The sequence below is a fragment of the Lolium perenne genome, chromosome 5 (assembly GCF_019359855.2).
Source record: "Lolium perenne isolate Kyuss_39 chromosome 5, Kyuss_2.0, whole genome shotgun sequence".
Classification (NCBI taxonomy): Eukaryota; Viridiplantae; Streptophyta; class Magnoliopsida; order Poales; family Poaceae; genus Lolium; species Lolium perenne.
The window spans coordinates 15,238,208-15,256,433 of NC_067248.2; the positions used below are offsets into that span (position 1 = coordinate 15,238,208).

Genomic DNA, 18,226 nt, shown 5'->3' on the forward strand with positions numbered 1-18,226 from the left:
ATGTTAAATCTGGTAAAATCACCATTGTCAGATTACACGCAATAAGAAGCGGGTTTGTCTATACCTTCAGCAGGAGGGTTGGGAGATGGAAAGGCTCGAGAAATCGAGTATGTCATTCTTCATGGGCCTCATTGATCACCAGCCCTAACAAATCACATTAAAATATCAACTTTAACTTCAAAAAAACTCAAACAGTAACTATTTTACGAAAGCTGAAAAATACAGAATATTGTTAGCGCAAGGGCGTCAAAACTAAAATATCTAGAGCAAATAAAAGGCATAGGATCAATTTAGTGGTACCTTAGAAGAACATGACACAAGTAATGTGAAATACAATTTAGCGGTCACCTAAAGTTATTATCGATCTCTTCCATGACAATGGATACAAAATGAGCCACAAATGTAAAAAAAGAAAAGAACCAAACTTTCACATATTAGTATTTGGTAGGTACCCAATTTCATAGGAGGACGCGCAAGGCTAAGCAGGACGACCAGGCAGAGGGCATGCCCATCTCTAATTACCACATGAGGCGCCTTACAAACCTAGTAACACAACAAAAAAAAAATGCTGCTCAGAAGGCCATGACATCTCCTGCCTACCTGTGTCTAGCATGAGGAGAGCACAAAATTAAAATCAAGAAATACAGTAGCTTCTGAAGCCCTGTAGTATGTAGACTGCTGGGATACACAAACAAAAAATTTCCCCAACCTGAGGCATAGACTATAAATACCAACCTAAAAACATCAGTAAACAAATGATTTAACCTGTAGATCCAAACGGAGAAGTAGAAGGTAGGCAAACACAGAGGTAGAGTTGACGATATATGGTACAAAACAAACAACCGGTAATTAAGAACAATCCAGAGACAAAATAATAGAAAGAATCATCATAAATGAATATAGGACACAAAGAACATATGTCAAATTAAAAAGAAATCACCAGACAGTAGCGATGCCACAACGATGCCAGGACGGACAGTGGGGTTGTGCACCATTCAAATACTTCAAAGCCTCCTATCGATGCACAGAAAAAGAGGGACAACCCCAAATCAGCTCAATCAATTCAAGAAATAGAACAAACAAGCAAATAAAGAATCAAAAAGTATAAACCTGCACTGTAGTGTATGGGTGGGTAAGAAACATAAACCTGCCTCAGCACCAACAACTTACAACAAATTTTCGCCCTGATATAAACAACACAAAAAGGTAGTAAGAAATTACAATAGGGGCCCTTGGCATATAAGAGATAGCTATATATCCCAAAATATTGTATTTCTAACATGCCAAATTTTTGTAAAATCTAAGATATGCCAGTGTCGAAAGAAACTAAGGTAGAAGGGCTTATTCAAATGTGCACCAAAGCCCGAAAGTATGGTAAAGCTCGGCATTGATAAAAGATAAGGAAAGAGAGAAAAATAACCGAGCCTTAGGCACAATATTTATTTAGTCTATCACATGATCTTGTACCTATACCCAAAACACAGAACTTGAAAACCCAAAGATATATGAGAAGAAAGTTAAATATATACCAAAAATTACTTGTTGAGTTAATCAAACCAATTCTTTCCTATGCAAATGCCACCTCCTGCTGTCTCCGCCATCTTACTTTAAGGCTAGAATTTTAGAACTGCGGTATATAGGACAGCTAGAGAGCAAATAGGATAGGGAGAAACTAAAAGGTCCATCACTGAATGTTTTATGCAACTGGTGGATAGGTAGGATTAAACTGGACACAACAACCAGATAGGCCACATCAAGCACAAGCTTGACAACCTACTTAGTTAATTGGCTGCAATGTCTATCTGGATTATAAGCTACAAATATCACTCCATAAAAAAAGTTTACATTTCAACTTACAGTACTTGTCGTATCAATAGTTCCAACATGTTTTGTAGGTCACTTCCATTTGAGGTTGCTTTTCTATAGGCGGAAAAGCAATAAAAAAAGCAGCGAGGGCCTGAAAATTAGGACAAATAAAGCTAAAATTTATGCATATAATTGTTTTGGTGCATCCTTCATAACCTTTTGGTACCAGGATGCAGATTTTCATAATGCAATCACTAATACACAGTGTGCCGAATCAACCTATTCCAGCCTAACCATGAAACACAAAATTCATAATATTTAGAGTTGGAGATTTATAAAAGACCAACAAACATGGTACCAGGATCTAGATTTTCATAACGCAATCACTAATATATTGTGCCGAATCAACTTATTCCAGCTTAACCATAAAACACCAATTCATAATATTTAGAGTTGCAGAATTATAAAAGATCAATTAGGAAATCATCACAAGTGTTGCTCATTCTCAATATTTTAGCCAAAAGACAACAATGAACATTGTCAACACAGAAATAAGGATACTTATGTGGTCGGCTCACCTCAGCTCACCGCGGTGCAGCAGACACAGAGCAGGAGATCACATCTTTCATGGTCGCGGCCCAGCGATGCCGCAGAGGCTTGTGCTCCTCCTCCTGTCTCACACGATGTGACAAGGTAAAAATAAAGCACAAGTCTCATGAGGTCAGACAGTAACTCACATGGTGTGACAGAGTCAAGCTACTAAAACATATGATCTCTTTACTGACCTCTATACTAAAATAATGCACCTATGTTAGGAGAATGGACTTTTATATCTTAGATTTGTCATCTGATGCCTGTCTCAAACATAACACAAATTTATTTTGTCAGGAATTATTCATCTATATAGCAATGATAGTTTGCATAGGCAAGCCACATAATTGAGAGAGTATTGTACATACATGGGATATCATGTAGCCAAATTTGAGAAAATAAAGTGGTCGTAGAGGATACCTGAGGACACGGACAATCTATGCAAAATCAAGACCTTCCTTGCATCTCCTTTCCTAACCAATCACACAATAATTTCACCAAATTCGTTCATGAGGAAGAAGGGAATCTAGAGAGAGAGAGATGAACCTAGTGGGAATCAGAGGCAGAGTAGGGAAGGTCGAGACACTCTGGCATGCGTGCTCCACCATGCTGAGGATGACGACATGAACCCGTGCCCTCAATCCATCTTCTGCTGGACTCCTTCCACTCTGGGGACAGAAGCTGCAGATAGAACGAAGCCAGCGGCAGAGAAGCCGCCACGACCCACCTTATCCTCCCTCCTTCTCTCGCCGCAGTAGATCCCTGCCTCCTGGTCCCTTCTCCAGGTCGGGCCGCCTCTGCGACCTCGTCGTCTCGCCCTTGCTGCAGCATTAGTGACGAAGAAGACTGGAAAACCGCATCGGCGGCCCGTGCTCCACCGGCAGTGCCACCCCCACGCGCTCGCGGCACGCTCCACTAGCGGCGCCGCTCCCGCGCCCGCGACGCGCTCCACCGGCGGCGCCTCTCCCCCGCGCTCCAGTTGCGGCGGCTCGACTGGCGGCGCCTCTGCCCTGCGCTCCACTTGCAACGGCTCCACCGGCGGCGACGCTCCTCGGTGCTCGCGGCGTGTTCCACCTGCGGCAGCGCCGCTCCCGCTCTCAACCGGCGGTGCGGGGAGAGAAGGAGAGGGAGATATGGAAGAGAGGCGTGCGGCGGCGGGGATGTGGGCGTGAGGGGAGAGGAGGGGAACGAGAGCGGGGATAGGGTTTGGCTATGAAGAGGAGAAACGGATGGGCACGGGTGCGGCTAGGGTTTTCACCGGGAGCTGCTCCCTTTTATATGACACGGTAAGAAAACGAACGGCCGAGATTCATCGTGAGAAAGATCCGATGGTTCAGTAGCTAGAATCGCTGTGAAGCCCCCTATGGGGGCATCAATTATACCTTTAGATGCAATCATTCTTAGAGCATCTCTAGCAGTGGTTAAACTCGTCTAAACTGAAAACGGCGAGTTCAGTCTCCTAAATTTTACGGTTTCGTTGATTTTAGTCGAGCGCATAATAGAAATCGAAAAGGTGAACAAAAAAAATCAAACTTCGCGGGAAATTTTTGGCGATGAAGGTATGCAATGCAACGAATTCGATGCCTGATCGAGCTACATTTAAACATAATTTCAAATATAACAGCTAAAATAACTACTAATCCTACGTCGTACGCCTAATTTAACTAAAAATTTGCCCCGGGATATTCACCGGGCCTCTACGCACGGTGCAGGACGCCTAGGCGACGACGAGGGCAGCGAGCTCGATCATCGTCACCTCCTCCGCGTAGATCCTGCTAGTGAGGGGAAGCGTCGGCGCGTCAGCGCTGCTGTCGGGGCGCGGTGGAAGCGGCGGGCTGCACGAGCCGCCGGACAGGAGCTCGCCGTCCCCATTGCGCGTTGACCTGCGCGCCGCCCGCTTGCGCGCTCCCTCGGAGCGCATCCACTTTGCGCGCTTCGCTTCCGGGCGCAAAACTAGCGGACGAGGCGGCGAGCGGCTGCTGCCGATACGGCCGCCTCCCCTACCGCATCTTCGTGCACGCGCCATGGGGAACAGAGGAGAGGTCGCGGCGAAGCGGACATCGCAAGGGTGCGGCCGTAATTCCTCGCCGGAGTGCGAGGGTTTTTCGTGGCGGAGGAGCGGATGCGTCGGAGGGGAGTAGAGTCTCGGAACCGAACTCCGCCCCCCCCCCACCCCCCCCCCCCCACCTGGTTAAATAGGGGCCGCGCGCGGAGGTTCTCGGGCCCCCAAGAAACTTTTTCGTCCTTGCGGCTTTCGGCCCAAACCCCTAAATCCGTCGGAAAAATTCAGTTTCGGCGGCATTTACGGGCTCTATTAGAGTTGCTCTTGTCCTTCTCCAATGGTATGCTCAACAAACAAAAGAAAATTTTGGACCTTAAGCGAGGTTCCTGTTGACAAGCTTCACTACCTCCCTTTGATGGTGCCATCCTCCTGAGCTGAATAGAATCATCTGATTCCTTGTCATTACATTTACTCCTTTGGTTGTCTTTTTTTAGGATCTCTATCATGATATTTCCATGTGTCATCTTTAAGTGTCTTCATTTCTTCTCACGTTGGTCAGGTTAAACAGCTTTATCAGATGTTTTTCCCAGCATTACGTTCTCCTTGTGGACTGCTACGAATGAATCCTTCCTGGTGGAATCCTTTTCCGTCTTGGGATCTTTTCTGTCAGTGTCTCTAATTTGCACTAAAATCCTTATGATCTTTATTATCTTTCCAGGCTACGTTTGAAGTTCCAGTAGGAGGACTATACTTATCTGATTCTGACATTGCCTATGTATTCAGCTCTTATTTCATGCCATCTGCTCTGTTGTCTGTCTTTACATCAGGGCAACTCCTTTGGTCTGTTTGGGTCGGAAATTGGTTTACATCATCATTTGGACTAATTTGGGAGTAATTTTGTCCAAGTGATATAGTTTACATCATTTGCTGGAGCATTTTCAGGTGATGTGCATAATGCGGCGTATCCTCGCCAGGCTCGTGGTAGTGCATCGTCGGCGGGATCGAGCCAGAATCCCGATCGTCCTAGGCATCACCGCCAGCCAACTGCTCCAGGTATGTTTTTTTTTTGAACAGGGGAGGCCCCGAAGGACCTAGAGCTTCATTGCCAAAGCGGTGGAGGTACAAATTACAGAAAAAGTCAAAAAGAAACAGGAAATTACAATCTGACCCTGACTATTTGCACAAAGGACCCTATGAAATAAGCAGAAAAAGCAATCGGGCCTAGCTCCTTCTCCACCACAGCAAGGCTCGCCGTCGTCAACCTGCATGCCGCCGGGGACGCGACCACTTGGGGCATGTAGGTGGCAGCTAACAACAGCACAACCAGTAAACCTCTGCCGGAGGTTGATTGAGTCCATGAGGTGACGGCCGCACGCCATCGCTCGAGGTTGGAGGGGCCGCCCTTCGGCCATGTTGAACGGCGGCAGTGACGTCGTAGGATACCTCTAGAAGAAGACCTGGAGGTGACGGCAAGACGCCATCACCCGAGGTTGGAGGGGCCGCCTGTCGGCCATGAAGAACGGCGAGAGAGATGCCGTAAGAGACCTCCGATGAGAAGCAACACTCCCCTGCTGCAGATCCCGTGGGTAGCCGACCAGAAGCCACATCTCCTCCCCAATCACGCCACCATGGCAGATCAGGGGAAGAGGTTGCAGCTTCGGTCTTGACCAACAGATCCCGCCGAATCAACCTTATTTATGGAGATCTCCACTCTCCTCCGCCGCCACAACCTCGGCTCCGACCGCCGGAGCACCTTGGAGCAGCTGAGGACGATGGTGCGACGCCGGATCTGGCTGAGAAGATCCGCCACCTCCCTCCCGGCATAGACGCCAAACGCCATATAGGACCAAACCCTAAACCTACCACTACCACTATCTACTCCGGCGCCATCTCCTTCCCTACTCCGGCCGGCTATTCCGGCGGAGAGGGCATCGGAGCGGCCCGGCGGAAGAGGAACTCCTATCAACTACTGTAGCGAGACGAGAGCGGTGGAGGGGGGAAATGAGAGCCTCCCTTGCTCCAGGTATGTAGCACTTGCTGTTTTCTTTGTTGTGCTCGATTCGGAAACGCATCAAGGAGTTCTTTGGTAGATGTTCACCGGCCCGCGACGTGGAAAGACCTTAGATACGGCCCCCATTTATTTCATGGACTAAAACGCAAAACGACGCATCCGGTCAGCGACGAATTCGTTCAAAATCTCTTGAGTTCGGTTGAAATGGACTAGTTTGCACCCGGTTACAAGTTGTGGGACTGGTTTTATCCGGTTTGCAAGAAGTAGGGCTATTTTGCGCCAAGTTGTGAAACAAAAAAATGTACTGTATCTATAAATAGTTGTATGATGTCTATCTAAATTTAGATGTATGTAGAAGCTATTTAGTGCCTAGATATATTTATATTTAAATAAATTTTAGAAGCTTATTTAATTTACCAAAAAAAGGAGGAGGAGAAAAATCTGTTGGAGCAAAGAACGGTCTCCTCTTCCACGCGTCACTACCAAAATCCTCTTGCAAGGCGTGTTGCTTTCAAGTCTCACCACCAGCTCAAAACCGCTCCACGTCGTTGCCTCCGCTGGTCCGCCACCTTCTTCCACCTCTGTCCTCACACCATCACCCCAACTCCCTAAGCAAGAACCACCCACGGGCCGGCACCTGCGCGCGGTCTACGCACGATGGGGCGCGGCCGCCCCAAGAAGACCCCCTCCGACTCCGACTCGCTCACGTTGCCGGTCGGCGCCGACGCGGAGCTGCGAAGAAACGACCCCGGCTTCGCCGGCTCCTTCTACGAGGTCACCGTCACCGGCCACCTCGTCTCCAGCGCCAGCTACACGGTGGCCTACGCCACGCTCGTGGCCGACGACGACGGGGGCCCGCTCGAGGAGACAGCGGCAGCAGCCGACGTGCGCCCGCGGCCGCCGCCGCCCGCGACTGCAAGGAGCGGGTTCGCCGTCCACGACACCGTGGAGGCGTTCCACGACGAGGGGTGGTGGGCCGGCGTCGTGTCCGCCGTCGTTCCCGGGCCGCGGAGGGCGTACGAGGTCACCTTCCCGACGTCGCGGGAGACGGTGGAGTTCGAGGAGACGGCTCTGCGGCCGCACCGCGTGTTCCAGGCTGGCCAGTGGGTTCCGGCTGCAGAGGCGGTATTGGTAAGTTATAAGTGCGCTGTGTAAACCCTTAATTTTCTTCTTCTATGAACTCTGGGTAAAATTGAGTGTAATAATGTGCACGGCAGATCTTGCATTACAATTCTGTATTTATTTATTCATTCAAATTGAATCCAATCTACTAGCTTCAGTGTTAAAATTACCCTTGGATGAATAATGGCTCAGTCCTGACCTTTTGGAAACTAAAGTTAGTACCTTCAAGTAGTAGTAAACAAAAGGAACTTAATTGCCTTCATGGTGGATTGCTATGTGTTAATGATGGATTCAGTTTTATGACTGTATTCAGATAGGCCATTTGATAATTAACAGTTTAACACATAATCTCTCATTTGAGTTTTTCAGGTGTATTGATCATGTCTAGTTGTGACCTTCTTCGAGTTAATACTACTGTAGTTTGAGCCCATATGCTAAATCTGTCCTCTGCTTTGTGTACTCTGTCAAACTTGCCATATGCTACTTTCTGATAAAGGGTGTTTTTGCTGATCAAAATGACGCATCAAGCGGATACAATTACTTTATAATCTTGTATTTCACCCTTGTGAGACTATACCAAGATACAAAAAAGTGGGAAAATTTTCAAGTGCCAGCACCACTGTTGTATGTCTAATCTTATCATGATGTGTGATATTAGTAACAAATTTAGTAATGCACCTTTAGCCCCGCACGGTGAGAACTTTTATCTTATTTTTTTCTTCAAGAACAGTAGTTTTCCTATTTTATTTTAGTTATCTTATTGTAGAGTTTGTAGGTTCTTTGTCATTTGAGACTCATGGAGTTGTACGGTATCACCTTTTGTCATTTGGGAAATGGTAAGATCAATCTGTATAATTTTTTTCACTGATGTGCTTTTGGTAAATCCAACTTTGGAAATAAGCATTTGAACTGTGCATATGTGGAGAATTTTCCTGTTAAGTGAAAACATCGTATTGTCCTCTGCAAGAGCTGATAGTTTTTCATTCGACATATGTGTTTAAGATCGAAGTAAACAGTTAAAGCGAACGGTTACAATCAAAAACACCATATTCCTGATGCTGCTGCTGTGGGCAGGACGATGGAAGTCCTTTGTTTCGGGAGGGAACCCAAATCGAAGTGAGGCGGTCTGAAAAAAGCTTTAGTGAATCCTGGAGTCCAGCTTCTGTTCTGAAAGTGATTGGCGCTACAAATTTCTTAGTACAGTACATCAATATTGGAAGCAACAGAGAACTAGCCACTGAGATTATAGCTGCTCAACATATCCGGCCAGCGCAAACCTTCCGGAAGTACAGATTTTCTCGATCTTCTCATGTTGAGGTAATGCATGAAGAGAGCTGGTGGCCTGGTGTTCTCCGGGATGTTTTAGGTAGTGGAATCAACAAGAAGTATGTAGTAAAATTGAAGAGCTGTGACACAGACATGGAAGATGTGGAATGTTTGGATGTTTTGACAGTTGAAAATACACACATAAGGCCGAAATTTCACTGGAATGGAAAAAAATGGGTACGCTGCCTGGATCAGGTACACATAGCTAGCACATATATCTCCTGTCATTCTTTGTGGGTGTTCTTTTATATGATGGGACATGAAGTGCTATTTAGTTTTGCTAGAATATGTATTATTTCATAGCATTTTTTGAAATGTTTCAAGGAGCAGAAATCTTCAATCAATCTATGGTTCATTACGCAATGATCCTGCTACAATGTGTTCATCTTGTATGTTTACACAAACATATATGGAGTGTGTATACATGTTTCTTCCTCTATGAACTCTGGGGTAAAATTATACTAGTACTAGATAGTATCCAGAGTATAATATGCACAGCAGATCTTGCATTACAAATTTATATAAATATTCAAATGGAAACAATTCAACTCTCTTCAGTGTTAAATTATCCTTTGATGAATAATGGCTCAGTAGTCAGATCTGAACATTTCGAAACTAAAGTTACATGGAAGAAATCAAAAGGACTTAATTGCCTGCATGGAGGATTGCTGCAGATTTAAAAATGAAAAAACATTTTATTATACATCCATTTCAAACTTAATTTGTTACTAGTCCATATATGAATGATGATGATTGTATTCAGACATGCCATTTCGTAATTAACACACAATCTCTCATTTGAGTTTCTCGGGTGTATTGATCATGTGTAGATGTGAAATTCTTCGAGTTAATTCTAGTTTGAGCCCATATATTAAATCTGGCCTCTGCTTTGTGTACTTAGTAAAACTAGCCATATGCTAGTTTCTGATAAGAGGTGTTTTTGTCGACCCAAATGTCGCATTAAGCGGACACAATTACTTTATAATCTTTTCTTTCATCCTTGCGAGATTATACCAAGCTACAATAAACTGGGAAAATTTCCAAGCACCAGCGCACCACTGCTGTATGTTTATTGTTTAGTCATATCATGATGTCTGATATTAGAAAAAAATCAGTAATGCACTCTCAACACTGCACAGGCAAAAATTTTATCTTTTTTTTTCTTCGAGAATAGTAGTCTTTCCTATTTTATTTTAGCTATTTTATTATAGAGTTTGTACGCGCTTTGTCTTTTGAGACTCATGGAGTTGTATGGGATTACCTTTTGACATTTGGGAAATGGTAAGATAAATCTGTATAAATTGTTTCACTGGCACACTTTTCATAAATCCAACTTTCGAAATAAGCATTTGAACTGTGCATATGTGGAGAACTTTCTTGTTAAGTGAAAACATGGCAGTGTCCCGTGGAAGAGCTGATAGTCTTTCTTTTGACATCTGTTTGAAGAACGAAGTGGACAGTTAACAATACAAATGAGTGAACGCTTACAATCAGAAACACCATATTTCTGATGCTGTTGCTGTGGGCAGGACGATGGAAGTGCTTTGTTTCGGGAGGGAACCCAAGTTGAAGTGAGGCGGTCTGGAAAAAGCTTTGCTGAATCCTGGAGTCCAGCTTCTGTTTTGAAAGTTATTGGCGCTACAAAATTCTTAGTACAGTACATGCATATTGGAAGTGACGGGGAACTAGCCACTGAGATTATAGCTGCTCAATACACTCGGCCAGCGCAAACCTTCCGGAAGTACAGATTTTCTCAATCTTTTCATGTTGAGGTGATGCATGAACATAGCTGGTGGCCTGGTGTTCTTCTGAATGTTTTAGGTAGTGGAATCAACAAGAAGTATGTAGTAAAATTGAAGAGCTATGAGACAGACATGGAAGACGTGGAATGTTTGGATGTGTTGACAGTTGAAAAGACACACGTAAGGCCTAAATTTCACTGGAACGGAAAAAAATGGGTGCGCTGCCTGGATCAGGTATACATAGCTAGCACATATATCTCCGGTCATTATTTGTGGGTATTCTTTTATATGATGGGACATGAAGTGTTATTTAGTTTTTTCTATAATATGTATTAGTTCATAGCATTTTTTTTTGAAATGTTTCAATTAGCAGAAACTTCAATCACTATATGGTTCATTACACAATGCTTGTTCCACGCCTCACTCATAGACATGATCCTGCTACAATTTATGCATCTTGTATGTTTACATAAACATATATGCACGTGAAGCTAGAAACATCTTGCTGATAAAAAAAACCCTCTGCAAATGTATTAGAAATACGCAAATCCATTATTACCTTGAATGTTATGCCTACTCTTCTTTCTTTTAAACAAGGAAAAAAGCTTATTCTATACCAATTGAACTGTCTTCAAGAATGTAGATTCAGCAATAAGCATAGTGTGATTGCGTACTCATGTTTGGAATATCGACAAAGATTTAGCCATAGACAGGGGTGCGTGGAAGTTAGCTATCCACGTTCCGGAACCATGACTTGGCTTCGAGATCTTATGGGTTTCAACTCTAGCCTACCCCAACTTGTTTGGGACTGAAAGACTTGGTTGTTGTTGTTGTTGTAATTTTTTTAAACCAAAATCATATCCTGGGTTTTTCAAATGAGAATTATATCCCTGATGATGTAATATCTTTTGCATTTCAGATATCTGCTAATGTACCTACATTAGCTTGTCGTAAAAGGCCAATTTCTTGTGCCTTGTCATTACAAAAAGAAGTTGGTGAAACCACTGATAAACATGGTTCTTGTCGTGAAAAAAAGTTGAAGAATACAGATGTTGCATCAGAACGAATTTCTCCTCACTCGCCTGTTTGTAATGAAAGCAATGAAATCAAGTGTCAGAGCTTGTTCCGTGAAGGAAAAAAGAAACAAGGAAATGCAGTACCTGCTTCATTGCCACCAATGGCAGGATTTTCACAGCTAAGTGTTCCTTCACTTGCTCAAAGTAGTCATCTTGAACAAGCACATTCTCCCAACATTATCATACCTTCTGCACCAGTGGCGGCGCCACAACGTCGACAGTTACAGGCTTTGATGTTTGAAACTCTTGGACAGCCAAGGCCTCTCCCACAGGGCCCACCTTTGGGAATGCGGTCACTTGCCACTCAATCCGTGAGTTGTTACTTTTAACGCATGGTCTTCATACTTCTAAAAACTTCTAAGATCATTGAAATTACCATTTGTTCTTAGTTAAATCTTGCATTTTTATATTTATAGCCGAAGGAAGTGATAGCTGCTAAAAGTATTGAGGACGCCAGAAACACTGTATCTATATCGGAAGACCGTAAGTTTTGCACTAGTAATTTTTCATGCTAAGGAAAACACTGCAATATACTAACTCGCATTTGCAGTGGCCAAATCGAAAAATGGTGATGATAATGTTGAGCTGCATTATAACGTGGCTGCCGGATGTGGAATGCTTTCAGAAACAGATACAGTGAATAGTGTTGGCCCCATGACGACACCAAAGGACATAGGAGGTATGTGACTACTGGTTACAGAAGAGTTGGTCACTATGTTACTAGCATTTCACCTTCCAATTTTCAGGTCCACAGCATGCAGTGTCACAACAAGGTCATGGTCCAGCAATGGATTCAGAATCCTTTGCAATCCAGCATCTTCCATTTCGGAAGACCTCCCCGGTATGGGCGAGGATCGAGGCAATGGAAATATTCAGTGAGATGCCGCAGCGACCAAATCTGAATGAGTTCCAGCAGCATGGTCCCGAGGTCCGTGAAGGAATGACATTGGGTCTGATGCTATCCTTCGCTACTTTGGCCGAAAGCATATGCAGGCTAGATGTTCATCAGGATGACATTGGAGGAGTGTTCGAAGAGAAGAAGCAGGCACTCTCTTTGCTGGAGGAAAATGGTTTTGACGTAAGGGTCCTCCGGTCGCGTCTGGAAGCTCTGCTCTGCACATGATGACGACGATGATAATGTTGTGCGTTTGGTGGTTGCTGGTGGAGCTTGTACAGGTTGTTACTAATGCTAAGTGGTGGGCTATATGTTGTGTAAACTCATGTGTACATGGCATGTGTGTGTTAGTATGGTTGTTGCAGCCCTCTGGGCTGGTTGCTGCAACTCTGCTTTTGGTGCTGCAACTCTGCTTGCTGCTATTACTTCATGCTCTTGCTGTGGAATCATTTGATGCGACGCGAAGTTTTCTCGGTCGCCAATAGCAATGTCAGTGGTCAAATATGGAACCCATAGAAGCTCCTGGTCTGTGGCATGTGAAGGCGAAGCCAGGGAGATAGGACACTACCCACCACGGATACGCTCAGCCTTAGACAGCCGAAAAAGGCCACGAAACCTGGTATAGAGAGGAAACCTGGTATAGAGGGGAACTACGGTCTACGGGTAGCCACACTTATCCGTCCCAAAAGGGTGCCCTTTGTTTCATAAGTCTCGGGGCAGGTAGATTGTCAAACGTTCAGTCACGATGCAGTCGGTGAAGGAGGGTGTCCTAGGGTCGTCACTGAGATCCTTGTGAGAGTGGAGTAGCACCAGAACCAATCCTTCCATGGAGGGCCTTCATGCTGATGGCTAAGATGGTGTTTATGATGAAATATTTTTCAGATTGCTTTCTAAACTGTAACTTTTATCTGAGTCAATGCTTGTCCAGATTATGTACAAGTAGGTGTAATCTCAGGTTTCTGAACATATTTAGTCCTAATTGATATGAGAACTGAAGTGTGAGATCAAGTGCACCTTGGGGCATTCTCACGTTTTTTGAACACTTATTTCCATGGTTCATATTTGTAACTTCATGTGTGATCCTCAAATGCTGGAGTGGAGCAGTTCTCTCACGAGAGGTCCACCAGCACAAAGTTGACGGTGGTAAGCTAGGCCAGGATAGTGCATAAAAATGGGTTCAAAACACGGTGTCGTGTTTGTCAGTGAAATTAAAATTTAGTCGACCCAGAACCCCAATTTACAGAAAAAAACCAGAAGAAGTGAATCCCAGTGTACAACCAGGTTCATAACTATTGAGACCTTTCAGAATCATACGCCACACTGCAAGGTGTGTACGCACTGTACAACATACGAGTTCTTATTATCAAAAATTTGACTGTACAATGATGTCTCATGATCCTCTAAGAAATAATGACAAGTGAGACGGAGTGGCTCTGTCGAAAAAAAAGGCATGGATCACTCAAGGTTAACTAGTTTCAGATCAACATTGGAATTGCTGTTGACAAATGGCATCCTAGGAGATTGGCCTAGTTAGAAGATGAAAACGGGTGTGAATCATCACGACTCGCACACAACAGTACCACAGGGCACAGGTTATTACCCATCCCCCCCCCCCCCCCCCCCCAAAAAAAAAGCAGCACCACGGGTATTATCAGGTTTTGCTAAGAAAATACGTCCTGTAATTCATCTGTTCATAAGAAGAAGAAAAAAACTAGATGTATCAGGACAATATTTCGCAGGATCTGCTAAGTGGATCAAACCAATTCAGCAACCGGAGCAAAACTCAGAAGCATTTGTGCATAATCCATTGTCTCGATCAAAAGAAGAAGAAAAAGAACGTGACCTTGTTTCACTGTCACATGCGTTACAGTGAGTACCATGGGTATTTCTGCAGTGACAAACTCCAAACGTAGATCATTCAAACTCTGCAAATACTATAGTCCCTTCGATTCATATTAATTGACTTCAATATGGATGCATCTAGAACTAAAATATGTCTAGATACATCCATATTAGAGTCAATTAATATGAACCGGAGGGAGTAACAGAAATTATTGAGAAAACCATGTAAATGTGCACCCTATAAATCCCACCACAATAGGTTATTTTGAACCGTGTAAATTTGCACCTATACGAACAGTTTCTTAACCAAAACATACATCAGTTACCAAAACACCAAGATATTTTGAACTGACTTATGAATTGCTTGCCGCAGGGCAGTCAAATATCAACATTGTCTCGAAGAGCAGAATCCATGAAAATAAGTGAGGCATCCATGGAGCATGAGTTTGTAAAAGAGCAGAAAGCTTCCAGAAGCATGCACTGAGCCCAAGCAAAAGACATGTGAAATTGCAAGTTGATATATTAACACTTCAGTATTTAAGGGTTCCAAAAGATAACAAGCTGGAGCACAAGTCTTTAACAAATCACGTCCACATATATACAAACAATGATCAAAAGATATCTCACTCGAGGCTCATCAAACCAACAAATAACATATACAGGCCTATAATTTTTTTAACTAAAGACATTTATCTAACGGAATGATTCATCCCTAAAGTTCAATAGCATGCATCTTATAATAGCACAAGTCCTGTCATTTCCACTCAAAATTACCCAGTAATTAATTGACTATTTGTCTAACAAATTAACAATGATTATTTTTAAAATTCACTGGGTATTGCTCAATGATCTTAATACTACACAAGTAATGCAAGTGTAGCATTTTTTGAACCACATGATTGCTAATCCCAGATTTCATTTAGATCAAATGGTATGAGAAAGTCAGGAACTTATTATTTTGTCTAAGAATCTTACATGAAACTGATTAGTGGATAGTGAAACAATGCAAAACAGAAATCAGATATAATTTCCCCTAAACCCAGAGCAAAAGCAAGTACAGTAAGAGTAGACACTAGAGTCAGCGTGCACTAGACACATCAGTATCATGCCACATGTTGAAAAATGTTCACACCACAATAGGTAAAAGTTTCTGTCTATCAACACTGAAACCAGAACAGATCTTTAACCAAAACATATATCAAGTTACCAAAACAACAGTCTATTTTGAACTGACATATGAATTGCTTGCTGCAGGGCAGTGAATTATCAACATTGCCTGGAAGAGCAGAATCCATGAAAATAAGCGAGGCATCCATGGACCATGAGTTTGTGAGCAGAAAGCTTACAGAAGCATGCACTGATCCCAAGCAAAAGACATATACTACCTCTGTCCATAAAAGGATGTCGCAAGTTTGTCTAAATTTAGATGTAGCTAGACATTTTATGTATAGATACATCCGAAATTAGACAAATCTCCGACATCCTTTTACGGAAGGAGGGAGTATTAACACTTCAGTCTGGGTTCTAAAAGCTAACAGGCTGGAGGATAAGCCTATAACAAATCATGTACACAGATATAGAAACAATGATCGAGGGCGTATCTCACTGGAGGTTCATCAAACCGACAATAAAATGTAAAGGTAAATTCCAAAGCAACGAAAGTAATAACCAAAGACAGTTATCTAAAGGAATGATTCATCCCTAAAGTTTAATAGCATGCCTCTTATCATAGCATAAGTCCTGTAATTCCCACTCAAATTACCCAGTAATTAATTGACTATTCGTCTAACGAATTAACATTCATTATTCTTAAATTTCACAGGGTATTGCTCAGTGATCTTAACACTGCTCAAGCAAGGCATGTGTAGCATTCTTGAACCACATGGTCGCTAATCCCAGAGTGTATTTAGATTAAATTGTATGAGGAAGTCAGGAACACATTATTTTTCTCTAAGGATAGTACATGAAACTGATTAGTAGATTGTGAAACAATGCAAAACATCAAATCCGATATAATTCCTCTTAAACACTAGACGCATACATATATAAAATGACGCCTAACAATGTATCATGCCACAGGTTAAAAAATGCTCCTTTCTTTCAATGTTGTTGCAGCTTGTCAGATCTTTCCTAACTACAGTCAGGAGTGTTCCAATGACATTAAAAATGCCTAGCTGCTTGAAACAAATAAAATAACTAGTAGAACACGAAATAATTCTTTTACCACAAAAAAAAGATATTAAGAGTAAAAATGTAGTTAATGGTGAAACAAAAACGAAATAACAAGTGTGATAAAATGGCATGCAGACCAAAAATCATAAGCTCCAAGTTCATCTCAGAATTCACCTATCAGGAGATAAATTCAAAAAACATATAGCCACAATTGTAACTTCGAGATAAGAGAAGGAACATATGATGTGAGCTTTTCTTGACTGTCACATACTAAACCAGAGACCATGGTGATTTGCAGAAACAGGTAAAAGCAGAAATAAGGCACTTGTCATTCAGAGTCCAATGTAAATAGGAGATAGGCAAAACGGTGCATTGTGCAAAATTCACAAGCGTTGGAGGAAAATGCACCTCCCTGATTACAAATTTGAAAATATGACGTCACCTGAAATCTATGTACACATAGATTGCCCAGGATCAACATATTTTCCACTATCTGAAGATGACATGGAGTTGAGAGGTCTTGAGGCGAATCACACGGCTTGTGGTATGACCAGATGCACACCGTTAGCTTTAGGCGTTGCCTTAATATTAATATGATTGGTCTGCAGAATTGGATTTGCAGATTGTTCATCCTTTCCTGGTCAGATTGGTGGATGGGGGAGTAGGCCCCTCTCCAGCTCAGATTCCCTAGGCTGTTTGAGATTTGTTCTAATCCTTTGATCTCGGTTGCACGGGCTCACCGGGGTGGTGATTGGGCTATCCAGTTCAGACGAATTTTCGAGGGAGAGGAAGCTGTCCAATGGGTTGTGCTTTCGGATAAGTTGCACCGTTGCAGCCCCACTGGCAAACATGACTCGGTTTCCTGGACGCTTGAGCCCTCAGGGTTATATTCTGTGGCTTCAATGTATAAGAAGCTATGCCAAGGAGAAGCAACGTTTGAGTCCAACTTCATTTCGAAAGCTAGTATCCCGCTGAAGGTTAAGATATTCACCTGGCAGCTGGCCAGGGGAAGACTGCCTTCCAACGATCAAATATGCGGGGCTAAGAGCATCTCCAGCCCAAAGCTGTCCCCAAAGGGATTTCGGGTGCGCTGGACAAAATTTCGTTCCCAGCCGCGCGCCCTAAAGTCTCCTTCTGTTTGGTGGCCCAATACGGTGTTCAGTGCCCCGAGCCTATCCTCGCTACACAGGGGACGCTCCGGGCACATTGGACACAACGAAAAGCGAAGCGAGGAGACACGGGCATGACGTGTCTGGGAGGTTTGTCAAACCTTGTAGTCCATACGTGGAGACCAAGAGTTTGCATGATGGCTAACTCTCTGCAAACATAATAAATTCAAGGCAAGCAAATCAGAAATATCCTTATGAAATGAGGAAAAAAAATACTACTAGCATCCTTTAAACATGTGTAAGCATATCTTGATCATCAACTCTCTTGATGAATGTCGGTATATTAAGAAACTTGTTTTAAATGCTACTACATACAAGCAATTTGATCTAATTGCACGTCGGTGGTCCGTAATCTTCAAGATAAGATGATAGCATGCAGCAACAGCACAAAACTTCTTTTTGGAAAATGCCTCCCTCCAGTTAAAGTTGAGACTTGTTTATGAATTATACCTTCACATCCTGAACAAGATAT

The 18,226-nt window shown here is 43.3% G+C and overlaps 1 protein-coding gene across 1 annotated transcript; it reads left to right on the plus strand.

The window, feature by feature from the left end:
• Nucleotides 1-7,064: 7,064 nt before the first annotated feature.
• LOC127298907 (protein AGENET DOMAIN (AGD)-CONTAINING P1-like) lies at nucleotides 7,065-13,030 on the plus strand. The gene is made up of 7 exons (XM_051328777.2): nucleotides 7,065-7,541; nucleotides 8,607-9,053; nucleotides 10,388-10,834; nucleotides 11,520-11,987; nucleotides 12,093-12,159; nucleotides 12,227-12,355; nucleotides 12,423-13,030. The coding sequence occupies exons 1-7, from the start codon at nucleotides 7,068-7,070 to the stop codon at nucleotides 12,797-12,799; spliced, it is 2,409 nt and encodes an 802-aa protein (XP_051184737.1). The 5' UTR covers nucleotides 7,065-7,067; the 3' UTR covers nucleotides 12,800-13,030.
• The last annotated feature ends 5,196 nt before the right edge of the window (nucleotides 13,031-18,226 follow it).

What these genes read in the sequence shown, in the direction of transcription:
- LOC127298907 (XM_051328777.2), top strand. Translation starts at nt 7,068, where the DNA reads ATGGGGCGCGGCCGCCCCAAGAAGACCCCCTCCGACTCCGACTCGCTC. An exon ending in CGGCTGCAGAGGCGGTATTG is followed by an intron (nt 7,542 to 8,606) that starts GTAAGTTATAAG and finishes TGCTGTGGGCAG; the next exon opens with GACGATGGAAGTCCTTTGTT. An exon ending in GGGTACGCTGCCTGGATCAG is followed by an intron (nt 9,054 to 10,387) that starts GTACACATAGCT and finishes TGCTGTGGGCAG; the next exon opens with GACGATGGAAGTGCTTTGTT.